The following is a 20,895-nucleotide window of genomic DNA, read 5'->3' as shown; positions in this document are numbered from 1 at the left end:
AACTCCCCAGAGCCAAAGCTGAAACAACTTGAGTAAGAAAATAAATAAAATAGAATAGTATTTTGGGTTATAACCCAAAATACAAAATAAATATCAATGGGTTGATACTGATAGAAATAAGCGATTGAGTGAATAAATTAAGAATTGAACAATCTCCCATTCAGAAAAATTCCAAATATTCTATGTAGCTTCTCTGTCCTCAAGGAGGTGGAGTTTACCTCCTTACTCCTGTGGGGGAGTGTGGCTATCCTAAAAGTATCTTCCTTCCAAAGAGTACAGTATGAATGGAGGGAAAGCATGAAAAAACAGGACACATACTGTCTCAGCTGATGAAGGGTAACATCAAATCAATAGGGATAAATCACGTTGGTAGGATGTGATGAGAATGGCACATAACCTTTGTGGTCTTCCTTTCAAAAACCCATAACCTAATCATGAAAAAAATCAGATGACTTCCAACTGAAAAACATTCTACAATATGCCTGGCCAGTACTCCTCACAACTCTCAAGGTCATTTAAAGCAAAGGAAGTCTAAGAAATTGTGAGTAGAGCCTACGGAGATATGACAACTTAATGAAGGTGGTTTCCTGGATTGGAGATGCAAATATGGAAAGCCCTAGAAAGAATGTTCAACCCAGTATTTATGAGCATGAGGGGCCAGACTGTGCTCTTGAAATAATACTCCAGTTTTTGTTTTTAAGAAAATTTTTGGAAATATTTGTGATTCCAAGGCTGGCGCCAGAAATACACAAGGTAGACTGGAACATCTTGTCCTACTAGAAAGTAAGGAAGCCATCAAGTTTATGAGCCACACTAAAGGACTCAGAAGCCACATTGAAGAACTTTCACTGTCCTAAAAGGGAATAATTGGAATTTTGGGGCGGATAATTGTTAAAATGTTGAATGAAACCTGGTCAACTATTTTTAACTCTAGAAGTTTATAATGACATTTTTTAAAAGTTGCTAACCATTGGTAAATGATAGAGAACTGATTGTTTATCTTGGAAACTAGTAAAAAAAAAAAAAAGGAAAGAAAAAAAATTTTTTTGTCTTTTCTGCATGAAGTGCACCACAAAATTACCAAATAGTAGGTGAGTGGAAACATCATCAAATTGTTCAGGCCAATAATTTTTAAAGAAATTATAGAATTAAAATATCACCGTTTTCCAACACCCCAATGACTTCATGGATCTAGGAACTGCACAGAAGCAGAGACAACCATGTCTCCTGATGGAAGAACACAACACATCTATAATCTTACCGAAGGGATTGAGCCTAAGTGATCAGGCCGTTGAATCCAGCTTCTGATTTGCAAGAATCATGGAGGATGAAGTCTGCTCAATGAGTATGCAAAAAATCCAGGCAGTGGGAAATGCTATTGGTCAAAGGTAATGTATTCTTCAATAAATAAATTGTAAGGAAAATAAAGGGATAAAGAGAGAATCTGTAGATTTTTTTTCAAGACTTAAAAGATAAAGCAAATTTAATTTAAAAGTGGCCAGGATTAAACTATAATGTCTAATGGTAGATGATAAAACTGTAAAGGAAAAGTGATTGGTGTTGAAAGAGAGGGTGATAACTGGGCCTAGGGATGGGCTTTCAGACTGCCCTGCAGAGTTCTGTTTCATGGACTCAGTGGTCATTACAAAGGCAGACACGTTATAATAACTAATGAAGCTATACTTCAGTGTGGTTTCTGTATGCTTCATTTTACAATTAAAAAAAAAAAAAAAGCTTTGAGAGAGAGAGAAGGAAAGACTATGTACCTCTGCTAAATTGAATGCCTATTATGAGCCAGACCTGTGTTAGATGCTAGGAATAGATCAGTGAACAAAAAAAGACCAAAAGACCCAAAAAAATATGTTCTCCTGGATCTTATAGTCTAGCGGTAGGAGATAAATAATGAAAATATATGCATATGTCTAGATGTATATGCCATAAATATAGCTACTTATATAAGTATATAGTAAGTATAAGTATATTATATAGGCCCGTATGTAGATGTGTCTGCCTATGGTGTGCATGTAGATGATGTATATGCCATATATATAGCTACTTATATGCTATATATAGATAGATCCATATGTAGATATGTCTGTGTCTATGCTATGCATATAGATGATGTACAGACCGTGTACATGTATTTTCTACATATATGAATGTACATTCATATCAATTCTACATCAACGAATGAATCAGCAAAGGTACCAGGGAATGCCATAAGGAGGTGGGTTTCCTGACTCCCCAAGAACCATGTAGGGCCCAGGGTCTCAGGGATGGTCTCAGGGTGGTGAGCTGTGAGTGATGGCAGGGTCTTGCCAGATTCACCCAAACTTCCCGGACTCTCCTCTTCACTGCAGTCAGGGGAGGTGTGGGAGCCGAGAAGGGCCATATCTGGTTCATGCTCCCTCCTGACTCCTGGAGCACTGGGTGTTGACATTCCCAACAAACATCTTTTATGTGTCCATTTGTGCCGGACCTGGGAGGTACACAGTCCTGCTCCCTGTCATCATGAAGGGGGAATGGGGGGAGGCAATTAGCTGAAAAGCTAGAATATGGTGCAAAGACTCTTATGATAGGGCAAGGGTAAGGTGGAAGAGGATGTGTAGGGGTGAGGTAAAGCAAACGGATCAAGGCAGCCTTTCCAGAGGAGGTGACTGTCATCTCAGCTGCCTCCTGATGGAGCTGGCTGGGTCCCGGGAGAGGACTGAGAAGGAGGTGAAGGGTTTGCAAGCCTTGCTGAGGAATTGCAACTGGTTGGCAGAGAAGACATTATCGAAGCGTTTTAATCAAAGCGCTATGGTCGGCTTTGTGTTTAGAAGGATCGCACGAACACGGAAAATGAATAGGAGGAATGGCCTGTCGTTGGGAAGACCAGTAGGAGGTGGCTACAAAACTCTGGGTGAGAAATGGAGTAGAGAGGAAGAACTTGCTAGACAGGGCAGAGATGGACTGGTGGGGGCCGGGGGGGAGGGGTGGGAGACAGAGAGGAGCCCAGGATGGGGCTGAGCATCTGGGCTGGCGCCACGGCAGAAAGGGTCGTGCCAAAAGGGAACGGGTGTGGCACTTCCCGTGGCCTGGGCAGGCTCCCGTCCCAAGTGCCGCGACCAAGGAAGGTGAGCCAGCCCCCATGCCTGGCTCCTGGCTTGACAGGAAGACACCTGGATCCGGGTGCACCTGCTGGCCGGCGGGAGTCCCTGACTCTGCGTCGCTAACTGAAACACCAGCCAGCGCCCCAAGCCCACTTGCACAGCGAAGAGAAAAAAACTGACCGTGAAGAAAAATTCCAAGTTGAGTTCTGACCAGGCGGTCCACGTGTTGTGGGGATGGAGGGGTCCCTTTGCTCCAGGCAGGGCACAAGCTTTCATTAATGTGCTCGTTTCCTCTCCAACTCATTTTGTTTCTGCTCGATTCTTCACGACTCAACAGATGGTAGGTGCCTTTCACTTTGCATTTCTTCCATTATGGACTTTTTAGCAGAGGAGACCATCCTTGCTCATGTGACCGAAGCTAATTCCCAGCCCCCAAAGCAAAACTGAACGGACCCTGGCAAAGACAGTGCTTGCTCGGCACTTTGCTGTAATTTCCACATGCACGCAGATGTTCCTCTCCCAGTGGGCAAACTGAGGAAAGAACAGAAAATATCTTTTGTGATTATAGAACAGTGTATCTCAGTCTACATGCATGATGATGAGGAGGTGGAGGACAGACAGGAAGCGGGCGAGGTGGGGGGAAGAGGGAAGGAAGGAAGGGGAAAGAGAAAATATGCAAGCAAGAGAGGCAGGTTAGAAAAGAAAAAGGGAGGGAGGGAGGGAGGGAAGGAAAGGAAGGGGGGAAGGAAAGAAGGAAGGAAGAAAGGAAGGAAGGAAGGAAGGAAGGAAGGAAGGAAGGAAGGAAAGAAGGAAGGAAGGAAGGAAGGAAGGAAAGGGAGGGAGGGAAGGGAGGGAGGGAAGGAAGGAAGGGAGAGAGGGAGGAGGAAAGAAGGAAAAAGGAAGGAAGGAAGGAAGGAAGGAAGGAAAGAAAGAAAGAAAGAAAGAAAGAAAAAGAAAGAAAGAAAAAAGGAAGAAAGGGAAAGAAAGAAAGGCACTAGATTTTACTATTTTCTGTGCATCTTACTAGCTGTGTGTATGTACTCGATCTCTCTGGAGCCTCGGTTTTCTCATCTGTGAAATGGGAATAACAATGCCAACTTCTCAAGGTTGCCACGAGAATTAAAAGAACTGTATCCATTTTGCTAGATTCTGGTTTCCTTCCCTTTCCTGAGCCATAACATTTTCATCTGTCGAAGTGGCTAAGAATACCTACCTCTCAGGGTTGCTATGAGGCTCAAATGTACTATTGGACTCATAGGCTCTTTGCAGATTTTGAAGGGTGATTCAAATGTCATTTTGGGGTATGATCCAATTTCCTGTTCCTACTGTACCACAAGCTGCTAAGGCTATTCACCCATCCGCATTGATCCTTGCCCCCCCCCCCCCCCCCGCCACCCAGCAAACATCCGGTCATGTTACCAGCCCAGACTCTGCTTTAAAGACAGACTGCTGAGAACAGTTAGAACTTCATGGCTACAAATGATTTGGATAGAGCTGTTTGCAGATCCTTTGTCATTTTTTTCAGACTCGATTTCAGAAATGAAAGGTTTCCTTGCCTCTTATGTCCAGCAACAATGCAAAGCGAATTCAGAAACCCTGGATGCCCGAGTAGCTCTGTAATTAGATTTGAAAACTACAATTCGGTGTTCTGATGTTTGTGTGCGCAGAAAAGAAATGAACGCCGGAGAGCGGCTGCAGGGATTCTTAGAGGAATTTTATACGCAGCGCCAGCTCCCTGCATCTTGTAATTAATACTCTTCCCGTAGATCCTTAAAACGCCTTCGGTCTTCTGGATTTCACTGTGAATAGAGAACTAATGTTTCTCTGAGTTCGTGTTATGTGCGAAGCATACTGCTTTGTGACTTTTAACCTCAGAGCCGCCTTTAAGAGGTGCGCTTGACATTTCTGGTTTTGCAGAGTCACAGGGATGCGCAGAAGAGTTAGTTACCTTGCCCGAGGCTGTGTCCCTGGTTAGGCTTTGGAGCCATCGGTTCAGACACACAAGATTTTGTTCCCTCTTGCCGCTCACTAACCCACACGCCTGCCTTGTCCCTCCTGCTTTGGCTTGTTCGGGCTCCTGTAACAACGTACTCCAGACTGCGGGCTTATAAATAACAGAACTTTATTTCTCAGTCGTGGAGGCTGGAAGTCCAAGATCGAGGCGCTGGCCGATTCAGTGTCCGGCGAGAGCCTTCCTCCTGGTTTGTACGTGTGTCCTCACAGGGAGGAGGGGGCCGGGGAGCTCTCGGGGGGCCTCTTTTATGAGGGCACTGGCCCCATTTGTGAGGCCTCCGCCCTCACGGGCTGATCACCCCCCAAAGGCCCCACCTCCAGATACCGTCAATTGGGCATTAGGGCTCAATATACAAATTTGGGGAAACGTAAGAAGTCCGTCACTAGCACCGCCCTTTCGTTTCGGTAAACCCAGAAGGGAAGGCTGATCACTTAAAATCATGTCAGGGGTTCAAGTGGGTTCGGTGTGCAAATCCCACGCGCGGCGCTCCAGCATCCCGAAACACCCCACCAAAAGCGGACCCCGAAGCACAATAGCTAAATGGGCAACAAAGCACCCGCTTTGTAAATGTCCAAGCAAATGCTTGCTTTGTCTGTGCAAACCCGTGGTGAAGGCTGGAAACGAGAGGTGAGAGTCCTGAGACTACATGATGTCCATTCTGGACCTCCTGGATTTCCACCTGTCTCCCCGACTCTCCCCTCCCACACCAGTGTGGGGTCTCACTGCTGCAATCCCCAGAAAGACCTATACAAGGCACATACGCCCCCCTGCCCCAGTGCCAAAGGAGTTGGGCAGTTGCCTGTTGGTAAATTCCGGGGGGCACGTGAGCTTCTGCTCGGGAGGAGATGGCCAGGCCTCTTCTCCCAGGGAAGGTCATGCCTCTGGCTTCCCAAGCAGCGTAGTGGATCTAGAAGGAGGAGAGGGCCAGCAGCTGAACTTCATATAAACCTCGAACTTAACAGCGGCCCTGCCTTCCAAGAAGGACCAGGTCCACTGAGTACCCCAGAAAGGCTCTGATCAGGCTAATAGCAGACTCCTCCCGGAGGCAAGGAGGCGGATAGAGGGGCTAGGGAGTGGGGGAGAATCCTTTTCCCTATGAAAGGCGGTGAGGGGGGGGAACAGCCCCTGCTCTCCCCACAAAAGCAGGCATCAGTGAGCGTTTATTGAGCGCGCTCTGTGTGCTCAGCTCTATACTAGGTGTCAAGGAAGAATCCAGAGAAAAGCTGAGCTTCGAAGGCCAAACAAGACATTCCCCCAGGAGAGAGCACAGACCTAGAAGCAGCACAGTCCTCAGGGCATGTGGCCGAGTGTTGCCACTGGAGGGCAGAGAGGTGAGAGAGGGAGCCCAGGGCAGCCGTCGCGGCCCCGCGCGGCCTGGAGGGCCACAGACTGTGTCTGGATGGCAGCGGGGGCCACCCAAGAGATGAGGCTCCCTCTGAGCAGCTCTGAAAGTGGCCTCTGCAAGCTTCGCTTCTGCCTCGCGCTCTGGAACAAGGCATTCGCGTTCTCAGTGGCTGCCTCGCGTTGTTGAGCTGCACCGGCCTCGAAATCGGCCCCTCTTCTCCGGGGACTGTCTGACAAAGCATTCCACCTGCAGCTTCCTTCATTCGCCTCTCCTGGGGACCCCAGTAGGATGGTATGCCGTGCAGCAGTGTTTTCCCCAGCCTGTTTGGGGGGAAGCTTCCCGTCTGCCCAGAGGCCTCTGGGAACCCACTGCTGCACAGACCTTCTGTTCTCATCTAGAACTCCTGCAGAGATTTCCTGTCAAGGTGATCCATAAAATCAAAACTGTGCCAGTATTTTTTTTTTAAAAAGGGAAAACATAAAAGCTCCCACAATGAAAGCTGGGGGCCGGGGCGGGAGAGTCGCTTTCCAGCTTTGGTGATGCTTCAGCAGACTCGGGGGGTTGCCAGGCTTGGTTACTCCCCCACCTTGCGAATGTCTCCTCCCCTGCCTTCCCGGGTGCTGTGCGTCCTTTCCCCCTGCGCATTCGACTACACTTCCTAAATTCCCTTTGCTGCCTTCTCCTCTTCCGGCCCTTCAGCTTCTTCCGTGGCTTCGTCTGTGGTCCCCTTACCTCTCACCCTCCTTGGGCAAAGCCTTCCTTCTCAGTTCTTCGGCCGCCACCTTTTCACTCCAGACCCAGAGTTCCACAGCCGCCCCCTCTGACCGCCTAACCTCCTGGATATCTCTGGCCAGATGATCCACAAGCACCCAAAATTCAGCTGGCCCCAAGTCAAATTCCTTATCCTTCTCCTCTACCGGCCAGCTCCGTGTGGAGCTTTCTACACGGCATTTATGGAACCCCTTACACTCCAGCCCAGCAGCCTCACCACTGAGTCAGTGGAGGTTCTAAACACACTGGTCACTCTTCTTCTGATGCTGTTCTCATGCTCTCTACTTCCCCTCCCCCAAACCCTCTCAAGGCCTGACCCAAATGTCACCTCTTTTGCGAAGCCTCGCGGGATTGCATTTCCTGTTTCCTAAATGATGGTTGCTCAAAATCCTTCAGAGATCGTAGCATATTATCCAATAGTTCATCGTCTGTGTGTCCATATTCCCCTTCAGATGACGATCTCCTAGAGGATGAGGAAGATGTGTCTTGGGTCCTGGTGCCCCATGATGCATGCCACTGTGCCTGGGAAGACGTTTGTTGAATGAATACGTAGATGAAACCACAGAAGCAAAAAAAGACCGCAAACGTGGGAGATCAGTCACTCACCTAAGTGATTAGAATGGCACAGTGGACTTTAAATCCTAGCTCCAACAGTAAACTCGGTGACCCCGGGGGAGTTGCTTTTCTCCGAGCCTTAAATCTTCATCTAAAAGAGAGATCAAAAGACTTCGTAAGTCCATTCCAAGGAATGGAGATAAGCTAAAGGAGGTGTCCAATAGATAGGGGCTACCATGGAACAGAGCTTTGGTGAGACCTTGAAGCTCGAGACGGATACTTGGGAGCGATGTTGAAACCTCGGGCAAGGATGAGTTCTCCTTACCTATAGTTCAGTTTGCACCCGGTAGGTCCCAAGCAGCACATAGTACGTTCCATGCGAAACTTGGTAATCACTACCCACCGAGCAGACAGGTGCTGGCTTTCAGTTCTTGGCAACAGAGTAGACCAAGAGGGAAAGTGTTTCATAAAGCCCACCCTGAAGGGGAAAGGGCATGTGGGTCCCTCCCACAGCCGGGGTGTTGAGATAAAATTCCAGTAATGTGTTGCCTTGGCAGCAGTCGCATAGTGAGAAAGATGAATGATAAAAGAAGCAAAAAAAAAAAAAAAAAGACGAGCAGAAACAATAAATCAAGCCAAACATCCGATGGTCATCCCGAAGTTTCTCACTAGAGGGGATATTCTAGGGACGGATGTAATAAAAAGGTCTCCTGCTGATGGTCCTTTTCTTTTTTAAATTTTTTTTTTTCAACGTTTATTTATTTTTGGGACAGAGAGACAGAGCATGAACGGGGGAGGGGCAGAGAGAGAGGGAGACACAGAATCGGAAACAGGCTCCAGGCTCTGAGCCATCAGCCCAGAGCCCGACGCGGGGCTCGAACTCCCGGACCGCGAGATCGTGACCTGGCTGAAGTCGGACGCTTAACCGACTGCGCCACCCAGGCGCCCCATGATGGTCCTTTTCTTAAACAAACAGAGCCTTAGAGAATTATTGGGTGCCAGGGGCAGGGAAGGGCACTCGTGGATGTGATTACCCATATTGTCCGGTGAGTGGGGATCAGACAACTGATGCCACATGACCCAACATTCTGGGTTTCCCCGCAGGGTGATGCCAATGGCCATCCAGTTTTCCATCCTGATCATGCTGCACTCGGCTCTGGTCCTCATCACCACGGCAGAAGATTACAAGTGTTTGCCTCTCGTCCTCCGGAAAACTTGCTGTTGGATTAACGAGACCTACTTAGCCCGGAACGTCATCATCTTTGCATCCATCTTGATTAACTTCCTGGGCGCCATCTTGAATATCGTAAGCATTCCAAACCCACCAACCCTCTGGCTTCTAGTGTGCAGTCAGGAATGAAGAGTTTATGGAGCCTGCAGCTTTGGCATCGGCTTCCTTGGGACCACTTACCGTCGTGTGCCTGGTCCAGCCCCAAGCTTAGGGACAGAGAACAGAGATGGGACTACTGTCAGAACTGTGCATTTTACTGGTGGCAAACTGTCTTCTTCCCAGTGGGGGAGGTTATTTGCTCCAAAGGAGCTCAAGCACCCTTCAGTTTCTGTATTGTCAATGGCCAATCATTTATAATCATAAATAAGAGTTACCTTTAACTAAGTACCTACCTGCTATGTGCCATGCACTGAAGGAGAAGCTGTATGCGTTTTTCTTATTTAATCCTCACATGAACCCCGTGAGGTAAGTCTCATTATCCCCACTTTATGGCTGAGGAAACTGAGGCTCAGAGACATGAAATAACTTGCAAATAAGGTCTGTCTGACTCCATGACTCATGCTCATTCTCAAATGCTAAATTGTATCTCTGGGAGCGGGGGGGGGGGGGGATGGAAATAAAATAGCTGTCCTTTCTCGAGCACCTACTGTGGGCTACAGGTAGGTACTACTGTTCCCACGTAATGGATAAGGAAACTGCATTTCGGGAAGGTTGAGACCTTGCCTGTGACTTCCTAAGAGTTCATATCGGTTGTGACACATTGAACTCAGATGACTCTCCAGCTGCCATATTTCTCATTGTTTCTAATTTGGTGGTCCATGTTTTAATGACTTCATTTTCTCTCTAGAGTGGTAACATGACAGCAATAGCATTTTCTGTGTATCTACGAACAGTCTGTGTTGTCCATGACTTAGTGAGTCTAGATTTGGGGAGTGATTTATCCGATTCCAGGTTATGAACTTGGCAGGTGGAGAGGGGCTAGTTGAGGCATCATCTTGTGGCCGAACCCATCACTGGGCCCTTTGGGCCTGAGGGAAGGTCTCCACGTGTTCAGGGACCCAAACTGTGGACTCCCACAACTGTCAGCCTGTGAGTCGGAGGCTTATACTGCTTGAAATTCATTGCCCAGGGTGGCCCAATAGTTACTTAGAGTCTGTGGAGACTCTCAAGTTCTGCGGTTGGCCTCGTAGTAAAGGATTCTATGGGATAAAGAAAGAGAAAAACCATAATCTAACTAACTCATCATCTCATGAATATTTTATAGATTATTGCAGTTGAAAATGGAAATGCTTAGGACCATTGATTGTGGCCTGTGGAGGTGTAGCCAGGATCTCGAGTCTTGACGAGTCAGGTGTTTCTGGGGTGCAGGATTTGGAAATAAACCCGGTGGCTGTAGGTCAGGACTCTCTCTCGGCCACCGGGGCCACAGCAGTGCAGTAGGAGGTTCAGAGGCTTTGGAGTCAGATAGACGTGCGATCAAATCTCAGCTCTATCACTTACCAGCTTGGGGATCCTGGACAAGTTACTTTACTTCTCGGAGTTTCATGTTTTTCGATCGTAAACTGGGGATAAAAATGGTAGCTACGTCACAAGGTGCTTGTGAGGCATTTTTGTCCAACGTGTCTGGCACAGAGGAGGCATTTGGCCAATGGTAGCCATTCTTCCCCGAGCACCCCAAAATCTGCAGTAGGTGCCGGCTTAGGGAACGCCCACCGCCCCATGCCAAGAGTCTTTCTGGAAAATGTGCCCCTCAGATCCCTGAAATCCTCCCAGCTTTTGATGAGGGGACCGGCGGCGAGCGTACCTCAGACCCTTCCTCCTGCCATCTGGCTCTCTTCGGAGCCCCGCAAACACACCTCAGTGACCCTACGTGATGGGGCCAGCAGACCTGTCTCAACCCGGCTTCCTGGCTGGCTTGCAAATGCTTTTTCTGAGCCAGGGCCTTCTCTAAAATGAACGAGGAGATCCCAGCTGGCACCTCCATTCTGGAATGACACCGTGACGGCACACAATCCTTGGTTCCCGGCACTCACGCTGACTTTGTTGTTCCTGTGTTGTTGTTTTTTTGTTTGTTTTGTTTTGTTTTCTTGTTGTTGTTCTTTTTTTTTTAATCCGCAGCTGTGGTGTGATTTTGACAAGTCGATACCCTTGAAGAACCTGACTTTCAATTCCTCAGCTGTGTTTACAGATATCTGCTCCTGCCCAGAGGTATTTATTCTCGAGCTCCCCTTGGCGAGACTTGGCCTAGGAGTCTCCTCCACCAGCTCCACCCAAGCAGGACTGGCTGAAAGGTCTTAGAAAGTGCTCCAGAGACCCGTCTCCTCTTTCTGCCCCCTCCTCCTTCCCCTTCCCTGCCTTTCCTTCTCTCCCCTGCCTCTTCCCTGCTCCCACTTCTAGCCTTTCCCTAGTCTCCCTTCTTCTTCTTCCTCCTTTCTTCCTTCTTTACCTTTATCCATTTTCCTCTTCCCCCTTTTTCTCCTCCTCCCCCACTCATTTCCCCTGCTCATCTCAAAATCCTACCACAGAACGTGCTGTTGCTTCTTCCGGCGTAGGCAGGCTGCAGAGTTATGGCTCAGATGGTGTTTGCTGCACTGAAGAAGGGGGGAAGAAAAAGAGGAAGGAAGGAAGGAAGGAAGGAAGGAAGGAAGGAAGGGGAAGGGAGGAGGGGGGAGAGGGGGAAAAGGAGGAAGAAAGGGAAGAAGGGAGGAAGGGGAAGGAAGGAAGGAAGGAAAGAAGGGGAAGGAAGGGAGGAAAGGAGGGGGAGGGAGGGAGGGAGGGAGGGGAGGAACAGACAGAATGAGGGAAGGCAGGGAGGGAGGGAGGGGAAAAGGAGGAAAGAAGGAAGGGGGAGGGAGAGGAAAAGGAAAGAAGTGGAAGGAAGGAAGGAAGGAAGGAAGGAAGGAAGGAAGGAAGGAAGGGAGGAAGGAAGGAAGGAAGGGAGGAAGAGACGGAAGGGAGGGAGGGAGGGGAAAAGGAGGGATGAAGGAAAGAAGGAAGGAAGGAAAGGAGGGGAGGAAGAGACCGAAGGAAGGAAGCTAGTAAATCGCAAACACAGGAAACCACCACTAAAGGCAAACTGCAGGACACTGGGTCAGGACATGTCCCAACAGATCTCCACCATCATTATGTAAGTCTGACCTTCCCTTGATCACAGAGCCACTGGTCTGGCTCTGGACCTCGGGGATCAAGCCTGCAGCATTTGGGCAAAGGACAGTTTTGGGTTGTGTTAGCCATGGCCCAGACCTTTATTTGGGAACGGAAGCTCTGGGTCAAGAGAGAGGACGGCCGGGATGTCCTCGCAGACCCCGCCCATCCTCACACCCTGAGGACCAGGCAGACCCTAGTTGTGTAAGACCCTGCCAATATCTGGGTGGAGGAAAGGCTCTCTGTCTCAGCTAGGTGTGAGAAATCGGTGTTCGAAACGCTCTGAAAGGGAGAGAAAGCCTCATGCGCCGCACAAGGTGTAGACCGTCTATTTGATGTGCAGCATTAAATGCAGCATGAAATCCTCAAGCTGAAACGGGCACCGGCAGGAGTGCCCTCCGTTTCACAGAGAATGCAACAAGGTCCTGGAGAGTAACTTGCTCGGTGCCACTCCTGCCTGCCTTCCATCCTTCCCCCCCCCCCCTTCTCTTCTTCCTTCTTCTTTTCTGTCCTCTTCTTAATTCAGTTATCAAGACTTGGAACTGCTGTTCAGACCATACGTGGCTTGTTCTTGACCTCGTGCTTGTGGAGCCAGGCTCGGTCCCTAGGGAGGCAGTAGGCATTTCTCAAGGAAGTCCAGGGCAGGATGGGGCTAGCTGTCGTTGGGGGGACCTCTTCCCACCAAGTAGTGACGGGAGCACAGATTCCGTGGACTCTGTGGGACACCAGCTCCCCGAGAACGTCTCGGTTTGGAGGGCAGGAGGGGTGTCCCAAGAGGCAGGAAGTTGGCCGACAGATGCGTAGAGCCAGGCAAAGCTGGACTGCGCTCCCCGCTGAGCCCCCCGTACTTGCTGCCAGTGGAATCCGGAATCGGTTCTTATTCTCTCTGAACCTCAGCGTCCTTGTCTGTAGAGTGGGAGAAATAATACCTTCCTCACACGCCTCTGGTGGGAAAGTCGTGTTCTCGTGGTGCCTCCGTAGGTGGGTTAGCAGATGCTGAGCTCCCAGCGTGTCATGGGACGCGAGCTATTCGTCTAGGCTTCCGCGTCCCTCTACGACAGTGTCTGCCCTTGGCCCCACACCCAGGCTCCCGCACGCAGGACCACGGCACACGTGGGATTGCCGGTCCTAAGAAAGTGGCTTTTGGATCGTGTAGCATCACCTCTGGGCCTCAGCTTCCTTATCTACAAAGCGGGGATGAAAACGGTACCTCCCTCAAGGGTGGTTGTGAGGGGCCAGTGAATTAATTCCTGTAAAGCGTCCAGAGGAACACCAGGCACACAGTATCTGCTCAGTAAACATCAGCCGTGATGTACGTATTATTTCCTGTGAAAGAGGTTTCGAGCCCGCCACCCCAGTATATGTTTACCTGTACGCCACATTCCCCTCTCGCTGTGCTAATGTGTCGTGTACACGGGGGACCATATTCAAAAACTAAAAATGTCTAAAAAAAAATGAGTTAAAGTAAATGAGCATCTCAGTACTTTCCTCCCACAACCGAAGGATCGTCTTGCTCAGGAGTCAGCAAACTGTGGCCTCTGGCCAAAGACGAATCGCCACCTGTTGCGGAAGTAAAGTTTGATTGGGGCTTAGCCACACCCATTTATTACTGATGGCCCCCGGCTGCTTTCATAGTACGGTTGGCAGAGTTGAGTAGCTGCGACGGCCAAAATATATCCTGTCTGGCCGTTGACAGACAAAGTTTGCTGACTCCTGGCATCCCCTCAGACGCAGGACACCCACTGGCCCAAAGGACGGGGAGCTGGACTCTTATCATCACCATCTACCACCAACAACCTGATTTGACCAACCGGTTGCCATCTTGGTAGATACATGGCTGTGCTGCTCTGCCTAAGGATTTGTCTACCCAACGAGACCCAGACGTACAGACCTGGTAAAAGGCTTAATCCGCACGCAGCACCCCCCCATGGCTCCCCCACGTGTGCGTCCCCAGGCAAATCACTTACTTCACCTCCCTGAGCTTTGGTTTCTTCACCTGACCTCTCTGCCTCACCCCGTGAGAAACAACACTCGGTCCCAAAGCGTGTTAGGAACTGGATGATGTGATGTCAAAATAGGAGGCTGTTGTAATGGATGGTAGTATCATGCAGCCTTGAACTGGAGTTGGCCCATTCCTGAAAATGAATGAAGACGCAGTAAATGCCATGGAAGAAAGCTGCATTCTCAGGATGATTTGAAAAGTAGGCTGGGGGGAGGGACGAGGCACAGGTTTGTAAAAGGAATACAATTCCCACAACCGTTGCCTGGGGTTCTTGGCAAGATCCAAGGAAAGACCTGCAATAAAGACCTTTATTGCATACAATAAAGACCCCCTTTATTGTATGCACTGACACATTTGAATAAAGAGTCAACTATGCAAAAGCAGTCAGAGCTTGCTAACATTTTAAAGGGTTCTAAGGGCCAGTCTTGCTTAGGGGTGGAATTATCCGTGTCTTTGCTCATTAAATGTCAGCTGTCATGATGAAGGTGAGAGAAGAAAGGCGAGACTGAAAAAGGAAGAGGAGAGGGAGAAAAAAGCCAGGAGTCAAAAAAGAGGAAGAGAGGGGCCCCTGGGTGGCTCAGTCGGTCAAGTGTCCGACTTCGGATCCGGTCATGATCTCGCGGTCTGTGAGTTTGAGCCCCGTGTCAGGCTCTGGGCTGACAGCTCAGAGCCTGGAACCTGCTTCGGATTCTGGGTCTCCCTCTCTCTCCCCCCCCCCGCCCCCCCCCACTCATGCTCTGCCTCTCTCTCTGTCAAAAATAAACATTAAAAAAAATTTTTTTTAAAGAGGAAGAGAAACGATTAAAAGAAAAGGGAATCCGTGAACAAGCAAAGAAGCAGATTTTTTTAAATTCCAAAAGTGGGTGTAAAAAGTAGTGCCTTCATTTCTCTGGCCAACTCCGCGGGTAGGAGTCGGAACCCCAAGTGGTTTCGGAGGGAACTTTGTTGAGTGTGGTCTAAAATTCCCCAGCTGCTGTTCAGGATGAAATTAGGTTTTCCCACGCTTTTGCAGTGGTAGGCCCCCCCAAAACATCCGAACGAAGAATGAATGTTAGATGGCTTCACTATAACTTCAGGACTCTTTTTAAGTTGAACAGGGGGATGTTCTACAAGCCCGTTTTGTTTCTGCCCTGAGCCAGTTTCATATTATGCCTAAATCCGTAAAGGAGATTTATTTTTTTTTTTTCCCAAATGATAATCAATTTTTAGACTTGCCTTTCCCCACAAAGAGCCAAAAAGCACGCCGTGATCCAGAAACCAACCAGCCCCAGTTCACCAAAGCTTAGATTTCAGATCTTCAAGGGCAGTAACGGAACACGGGAAACAGAACAGGTGAGGACAGCAGAGGCTGCGTGGTGACCTCAGATGAGCGAGGACTCTTCTGACATTGACTTGCCGTGTGGCCTTGGACAAGTCACATAGCTTCTCTGAGCTTTCTTTTTCTCACCTGTATAAGGAGATTATTAATGATACCTATGCCATGAGATTGTTTGGGTGACAGAGCCAACACACAGAAAATACTCGACCTCATGAGCAGTGAGATCATGACCGGAGCTGAGATCAAGAGTCAGACGCTTAACTGACTGAGCCACCCAGACGCCCCAAAACACTCATTAAATGCTAGTTTCTTTCTTTCTTGACATCTTTGGTAACTCAGGGAAAACAGAGGCTGCCCAAGGGCCGTAACATATTTTTTTAAATGCACAAGGCTTTGTGCTCCAAACATGAGATCATGTACATGGTTCTGCGCCCGATGTGTGACTAAACACTTGAACAGGCCATCTTTTCATAGCCTGCTTCCCTTTCATAATGCTGCTCTTCTGGCCTCACCCACTGGGTACGAGATGGTGACCACCTTGTGTGGTACCGTTCTCAGGGAGCCAGATCCTTCTAGACCCTGCGCTTGCTGCCCACGCCCAGGGAGTGGCCTTGGAGGGCACACACTTTATTCCAACAGTCCCACCATGTTCCTCCCTGCCTGTTGTTCTCAGCTGACCGCATACACTTCCTAGGTGTATGTCTAACAATGTCAAATTGCTGTCCTTTGGGAGCACATTTAATTTCTGGAAGTCACTGAGATGGGTGATCCGGCGAGACGTCGCCGTTTAGGAATCAAAACACAGAGAGACTGCGTTCTTGATGTTTGTCAAAAATGGATTGTGATGGTCATTTACAAGGGTCTCAGCTCGGTCCTCAAAGAAGCAGAGACAAGACAAGCATGTAGTCTTCCAAGTGACCACACTGAGTCGGCTAGTGGGCACCACCAAGATCAGCATCATCTTACATTTCCAAAAATATTTTCTAGTAGTGCCTTTCCATAAGAAATAGCTACTGTGCCTGCCCTGTGATTAGAGTTTGCCTCATAGCTTTCCTGGGATAGTCATTATTTGTAGGCATCATTAATATAGACGTGCCTTTCCAGGAACGATTTCGAGGTGAAAGTATTGACTGAGAATGTAGTTGCTTCTAGGAAATTTCTAGAAGAGTCCATCTGCCCTCAACACAAGTCAGTCATAAACGTTGCATCTCCTTGTGGTATTTCTTTGACTTACCTAAGCTAATCACTGTAAAGACCAGACAAGACTTACCTTTCTTCCCCCGTATGGGGGGAAAAAAAGGTCAACCATGGAAATCGGGATCTAGAATAAGCCAAAGCACAGGAAGATTGTACCAGAGCACCCAACATACACAAAACGCCCCTTTCCTCTGCCACACACAAGCCAGTAAACGGCGGGGAACATCGGGTTGGTTATGCCCCACCCACGCTCGTGGTGACCCCAGGTTCCTATCACCGTCACTGTTCGATGTTGGGGAGGGGAGGCTTGGGACGAGACAGAGCGGCCTCCAGCCTTGGCCTCCGTGCCCTTCACTCTGCTGCTTGTACGAAGAGTTAGAGTTGAGGGGCGCCTGGGTGGCGCAGTCGGTTAAGTGTCCGACTTCAGCCAGGTCACGATCTCGCGGTCCGTGAGTTCGAGCCCCGCATCGGGCTCTGGGCTGATGGCTCAGAGCCTGGAGCCTGTTTCCGATTCTGTGTCTCCCTCTCTCTCTGCCCCTCCCCCGTTCATGCCCTGTCTCTCTCTGTCCCAAAAATAAATAAATGTTGAAAAAAAAATTAAAAAAAAAAAAAAGAGTTAGAGTTGAGAATCCGGTTTTGTGTGAATCGGAAAGTCTGGATTCTTTCTTTGAACGGCAGTGACTTCTGAAAATGGTCCGCCGGCTATCTGCCCCTCTTGTTCTGAGTTCCTAATGCCACAGCAACCAAATGGACGCAGCCCAGCTTGGGTGACTTCCGCGGGTCGGTGTTCAAGGCCCCCTTCACGTTCTCGCTGTGCGATAGTCTTCCCCCTCCTCTTCTAGGAGGACAATATGCACCCGTTGCTGCGGTCATTTATGATACTTTATGACAACGTCCTGGCGTTAGCATGGTGTCTTCCAGCCTGCCACAATTCTTGGTGGCTTGGAGGTCCTCATTCTGCAAGCGTAGAGGAACGAGCGTAGAGCAACGAGTTGCCAGCATTTAGCTGGCAAAGTGCTTGTTTCCTGCAAACTTCATCAGCTTTTGCTTCCCTTGACCCTTGGCCATGATGTAGGACTCCGATTTTTTCCCGCATACCCTTGGAAGGAATTTGTAATTTGTAATTTCCCAAGTCCGTGTATTATCTGAAAGAAGAGAGTCTCAATTACTCAGAAGCAGGCATTCGTAAAGGACCTTACACAGCATTCGTGCCCGCCCAGCGAGTGGCCGGTTATAATCATTATTTCCACCTTCTACCAACTTACCCCTGATGTATAGGCATCTGCACCCCCACCTGAGCCCCGCCCCCTGCCCCTCTTACCTAGTGTTCGTCTAACATCAGGACCCAGGCTGCCTCACATCTGCACATGCTCCTGGTTTGTCTCTCTTCTCCTACCCACGTTTCAGCCTCACTACCAAAATGCCTCTGATCCGTATTTCCTAACTTGGGTACCAGCGCCTAGTGCCCACTGCAGCAGTCTTTTTATTTTCCTGGTCAAAACTGATGTGTCATTATTGGGTCTCTTTTCCCCTTAGAGTGCACAGCTTGTGTGTTTTCTTTATCAGAGGTCGCTGGAAACTGGCCCATCCCTAACACTACTCATGCACATCCTGGTGTTATTATTTTTCATCATTGAAACCTAAGAGGAAGCAGGGCCACCTGGGTGGCTCAGTCAGTTGGGGGTCTCTGGCTCTTGTTTTCTGCTCAGGTCATGATGTCACAGTTTGTGGGATCGAGACCCACATCTGGCTTCCGTGCTACCAGCATGGAGCCTGCTGGGGATTCTTTCTCTCCCTCTCTCTGCCCCTCCCGTGCTCCTGCTCGCTCTCTCTTTCTCAAAAAAATACATAAATAAGCTTAAAAAAAACTAGGAAGAAGCAGAGAACCCCATGACTATATCGGGATGCAGACTTCTTGGGAATACAAGGACTCACTGCAAAACAGTGCATTCGACCCATTGCCTCATTTGATATTGGATGTTATGATCAAGTTAAAGGACTAGATGGAAATAATCCACTCCAAAGCCATGTCCTATCTGTGTCCATATTTTGCATTGCTGTGATTATAGCGCATACAAAATTTTACGTCCTGCTTTCCACAGTTATTTGGAAGACATTTTTCTATATCTTGCCTTTGAAAGGTTCCTCTGAAAATCTTTGTCTATGGAGATTATTTTTAATGCTTATTTTCACTTTTGACAGAGAGAGAGAGAGAGAGAGAGAAAGTGTGCATGCTTTTGAGCATGGGAGGGGCAGAGAGAGACGGGACAGAGGATCCAAAGCAGGCTCTGTGCTAATAGCAAAGACCCCGATGTGGGGCTCAAACTCACGAACCACGAGATCATGACCTGAGCCAAAGTCCGCTGCTCAACCGACTGAGCCACCCAGGCGCCCCATCTATGGATATTTTTGTTCTTTGGGTTCTGTGCATTTACACTCCTGTCTCCTCGTTGTTCTCTGAAACCCCCATCAATCCCTAACCAATGTTCTCAATTTCTCTTCCTCCACAGCCCCTCAAATATGGGAATCTCTACATTTTAGTCTCTGTGTCTTCTGTCTTTCCTTTTCATGTTCTGCTTGGGTGGTCTCCACAGCTGTGGGGTCAGCTGAACGATGTCAGCTGCACGTCTCCAGCCCCATCTGTCTTCCGTACCCCAGCCTCACACCTGCGGTGGCCACGAGCTGTCTTTACGGAACCACCCTCGATACCTAAAGCTTGAGAAGCCTAAAACTGAATGCATTCCCTTTCCCCATCCCTCAGTCTGTAGTTGTTTTTTTTTTCTCTTAGTTAATAGACTAATCCCTGCTGGAATGCTTAGCACCAGTTCCGACCCCCCTCTCTCCTCACCTTCACATGAAGCTAGACACAGCTCTTGCTTCGTCTGTTGGGTAGGTTCCTAAACTTGTCTTTAAACCTTCAGCCTTTGGGGCGCCTGGGTGGCTCAGTCGGTTAAGCGTCCGACTTCGGCTCAGGTCATGATCTCACGGCTTGTGAGTTTGAGCCCTTTGTCGGGCTCTGGGCTGACAGCTCGGAGCCTGGAATCTGCTTCAGGTTCTGGGTCTCCCTCTCTCTCTGCCTCTCCCCAACTTGCGCTCTCTCTATGTCTCTCAAAAAATAAGTAAATGTAAAAAAAAAAATTTCTTTTAAACCTTCAGCTTTTCTCCAGTCATTACATTCCATCCTGTACTTACCCACATCACAGTTTTTTCCTAGATCTACTGAATCCATTGCAAACCTGAAACCCATCCGTGGTTCCTTGTGGACTGCGGACTATAGGGCAGACTTCTCAGCGGTCCACATGAGAGTTTTTGCAACGTGGCTTTGCCGACGGTCTCTGCCCTGCCACACCTATGAACCCTTTATGTTACCCGGGTCCCCTGTGGGGGGCATTCTAAAGACTGTGGGGCTTCTGAGTTCCTGGAGTGACTTAAAGAACACAGAGACTATCATTTGACAGAAGCTGAGTAACTGTGTTAGGTCCGGCATCTTCCCACGTTATAGGAAACATGAAATTTATGGGTCCAGACCCAGCTGAAAGAGAGATTTTCACGAAGTCCTAATATTTCGGTAGCTTCCTGTTCCTCTCCATTTCCTGGTCCCACTCCCACTATTCATTCAAGCTACGGAAGAGACAGAGGAGAAGCTCCTGATGTTATTTATCCAGGGGCCTCTTTCCTTTGATGATCCTGCGGTTTACAGCATCACCATGAGGTTCAGCTTTATACTTTAGGGCGGAAAGTTCCCTAAACTGTGCAAGGCAGTGAGCAGGGTGGTTTGTTTCAGTGGAATGGGGGGAGGTGGTAGAGCTGGAGAGAGAGCACTAACCCGGTTGGTTGAGACCACAAAAAGAAAGATCCATCAACCCTTCGTGCAGATATGGGACCGTATTTAACTCTGATAATTTCAGACGTCTTGGCAGAGAAAGGAGGCTGGCAATTCATTTGAAATTGATCTGCCTGCCTATGTTCCTGGCTCCCCTTAGGATTTATTATGCGATTTTTTAACATACCCCAGGAGTTCTATAGATTTGGTCTTTGGCACTCTTGAGTTCACGTCATTCCATCTTCATAGAATGTTCTTCCCTTTCCATTTTCCATCGTGTGAATCCTATCCATCCTTCAGATCCAGTTCAGATCTGCCTGCCCCACAAATCCTTCTCCAAACGTGTATGCCTTCTGCCCCTGTGCTCCATCACACGTGATCACGTTGCTGGCAGAGCACTTTC

The 20,895-nt window shown here is 48.7% G+C and overlaps 1 protein-coding gene across 3 annotated transcripts in view; it reads left to right on the top strand.

Moving 5' to 3' along the window:
• ADCY8 (adenylate cyclase 8) overlaps nucleotides 1-20,895 on the top strand; it is a 226,152-nt gene that overhangs the window by 163,026 nt on the left and 42,231 nt on the right. For 2 of the 3 annotated variants that reach the window (XM_019823138.3, XM_004000120.5), the window contains 2 exons: nucleotides 8,882-9,083; nucleotides 11,127-11,216. In XM_019823138.3, coding sequence (XP_019678697.1) covers nucleotides 8,882-9,083; nucleotides 11,127-11,216 — 292 coding nt within the window. The remainder of the gene's footprint in view (nucleotides 1-8,881; nucleotides 9,084-11,126; nucleotides 11,217-20,895) is intronic. The other variant, XM_019823137.3, reaches the window with a different exon arrangement.

Source organism: Felis catus, chromosome F2 (genome assembly GCF_018350175.1).
Source record: "Felis catus isolate Fca126 chromosome F2, F.catus_Fca126_mat1.0, whole genome shotgun sequence".
Classification (NCBI taxonomy): domain Eukaryota; kingdom Metazoa; phylum Chordata; class Mammalia; order Carnivora; family Felidae; genus Felis; species Felis catus.
The sequence above is the reverse complement of the archived record's forward strand: the minus strand, read 5'-3'. Positions and strand labels throughout refer to the sequence as shown.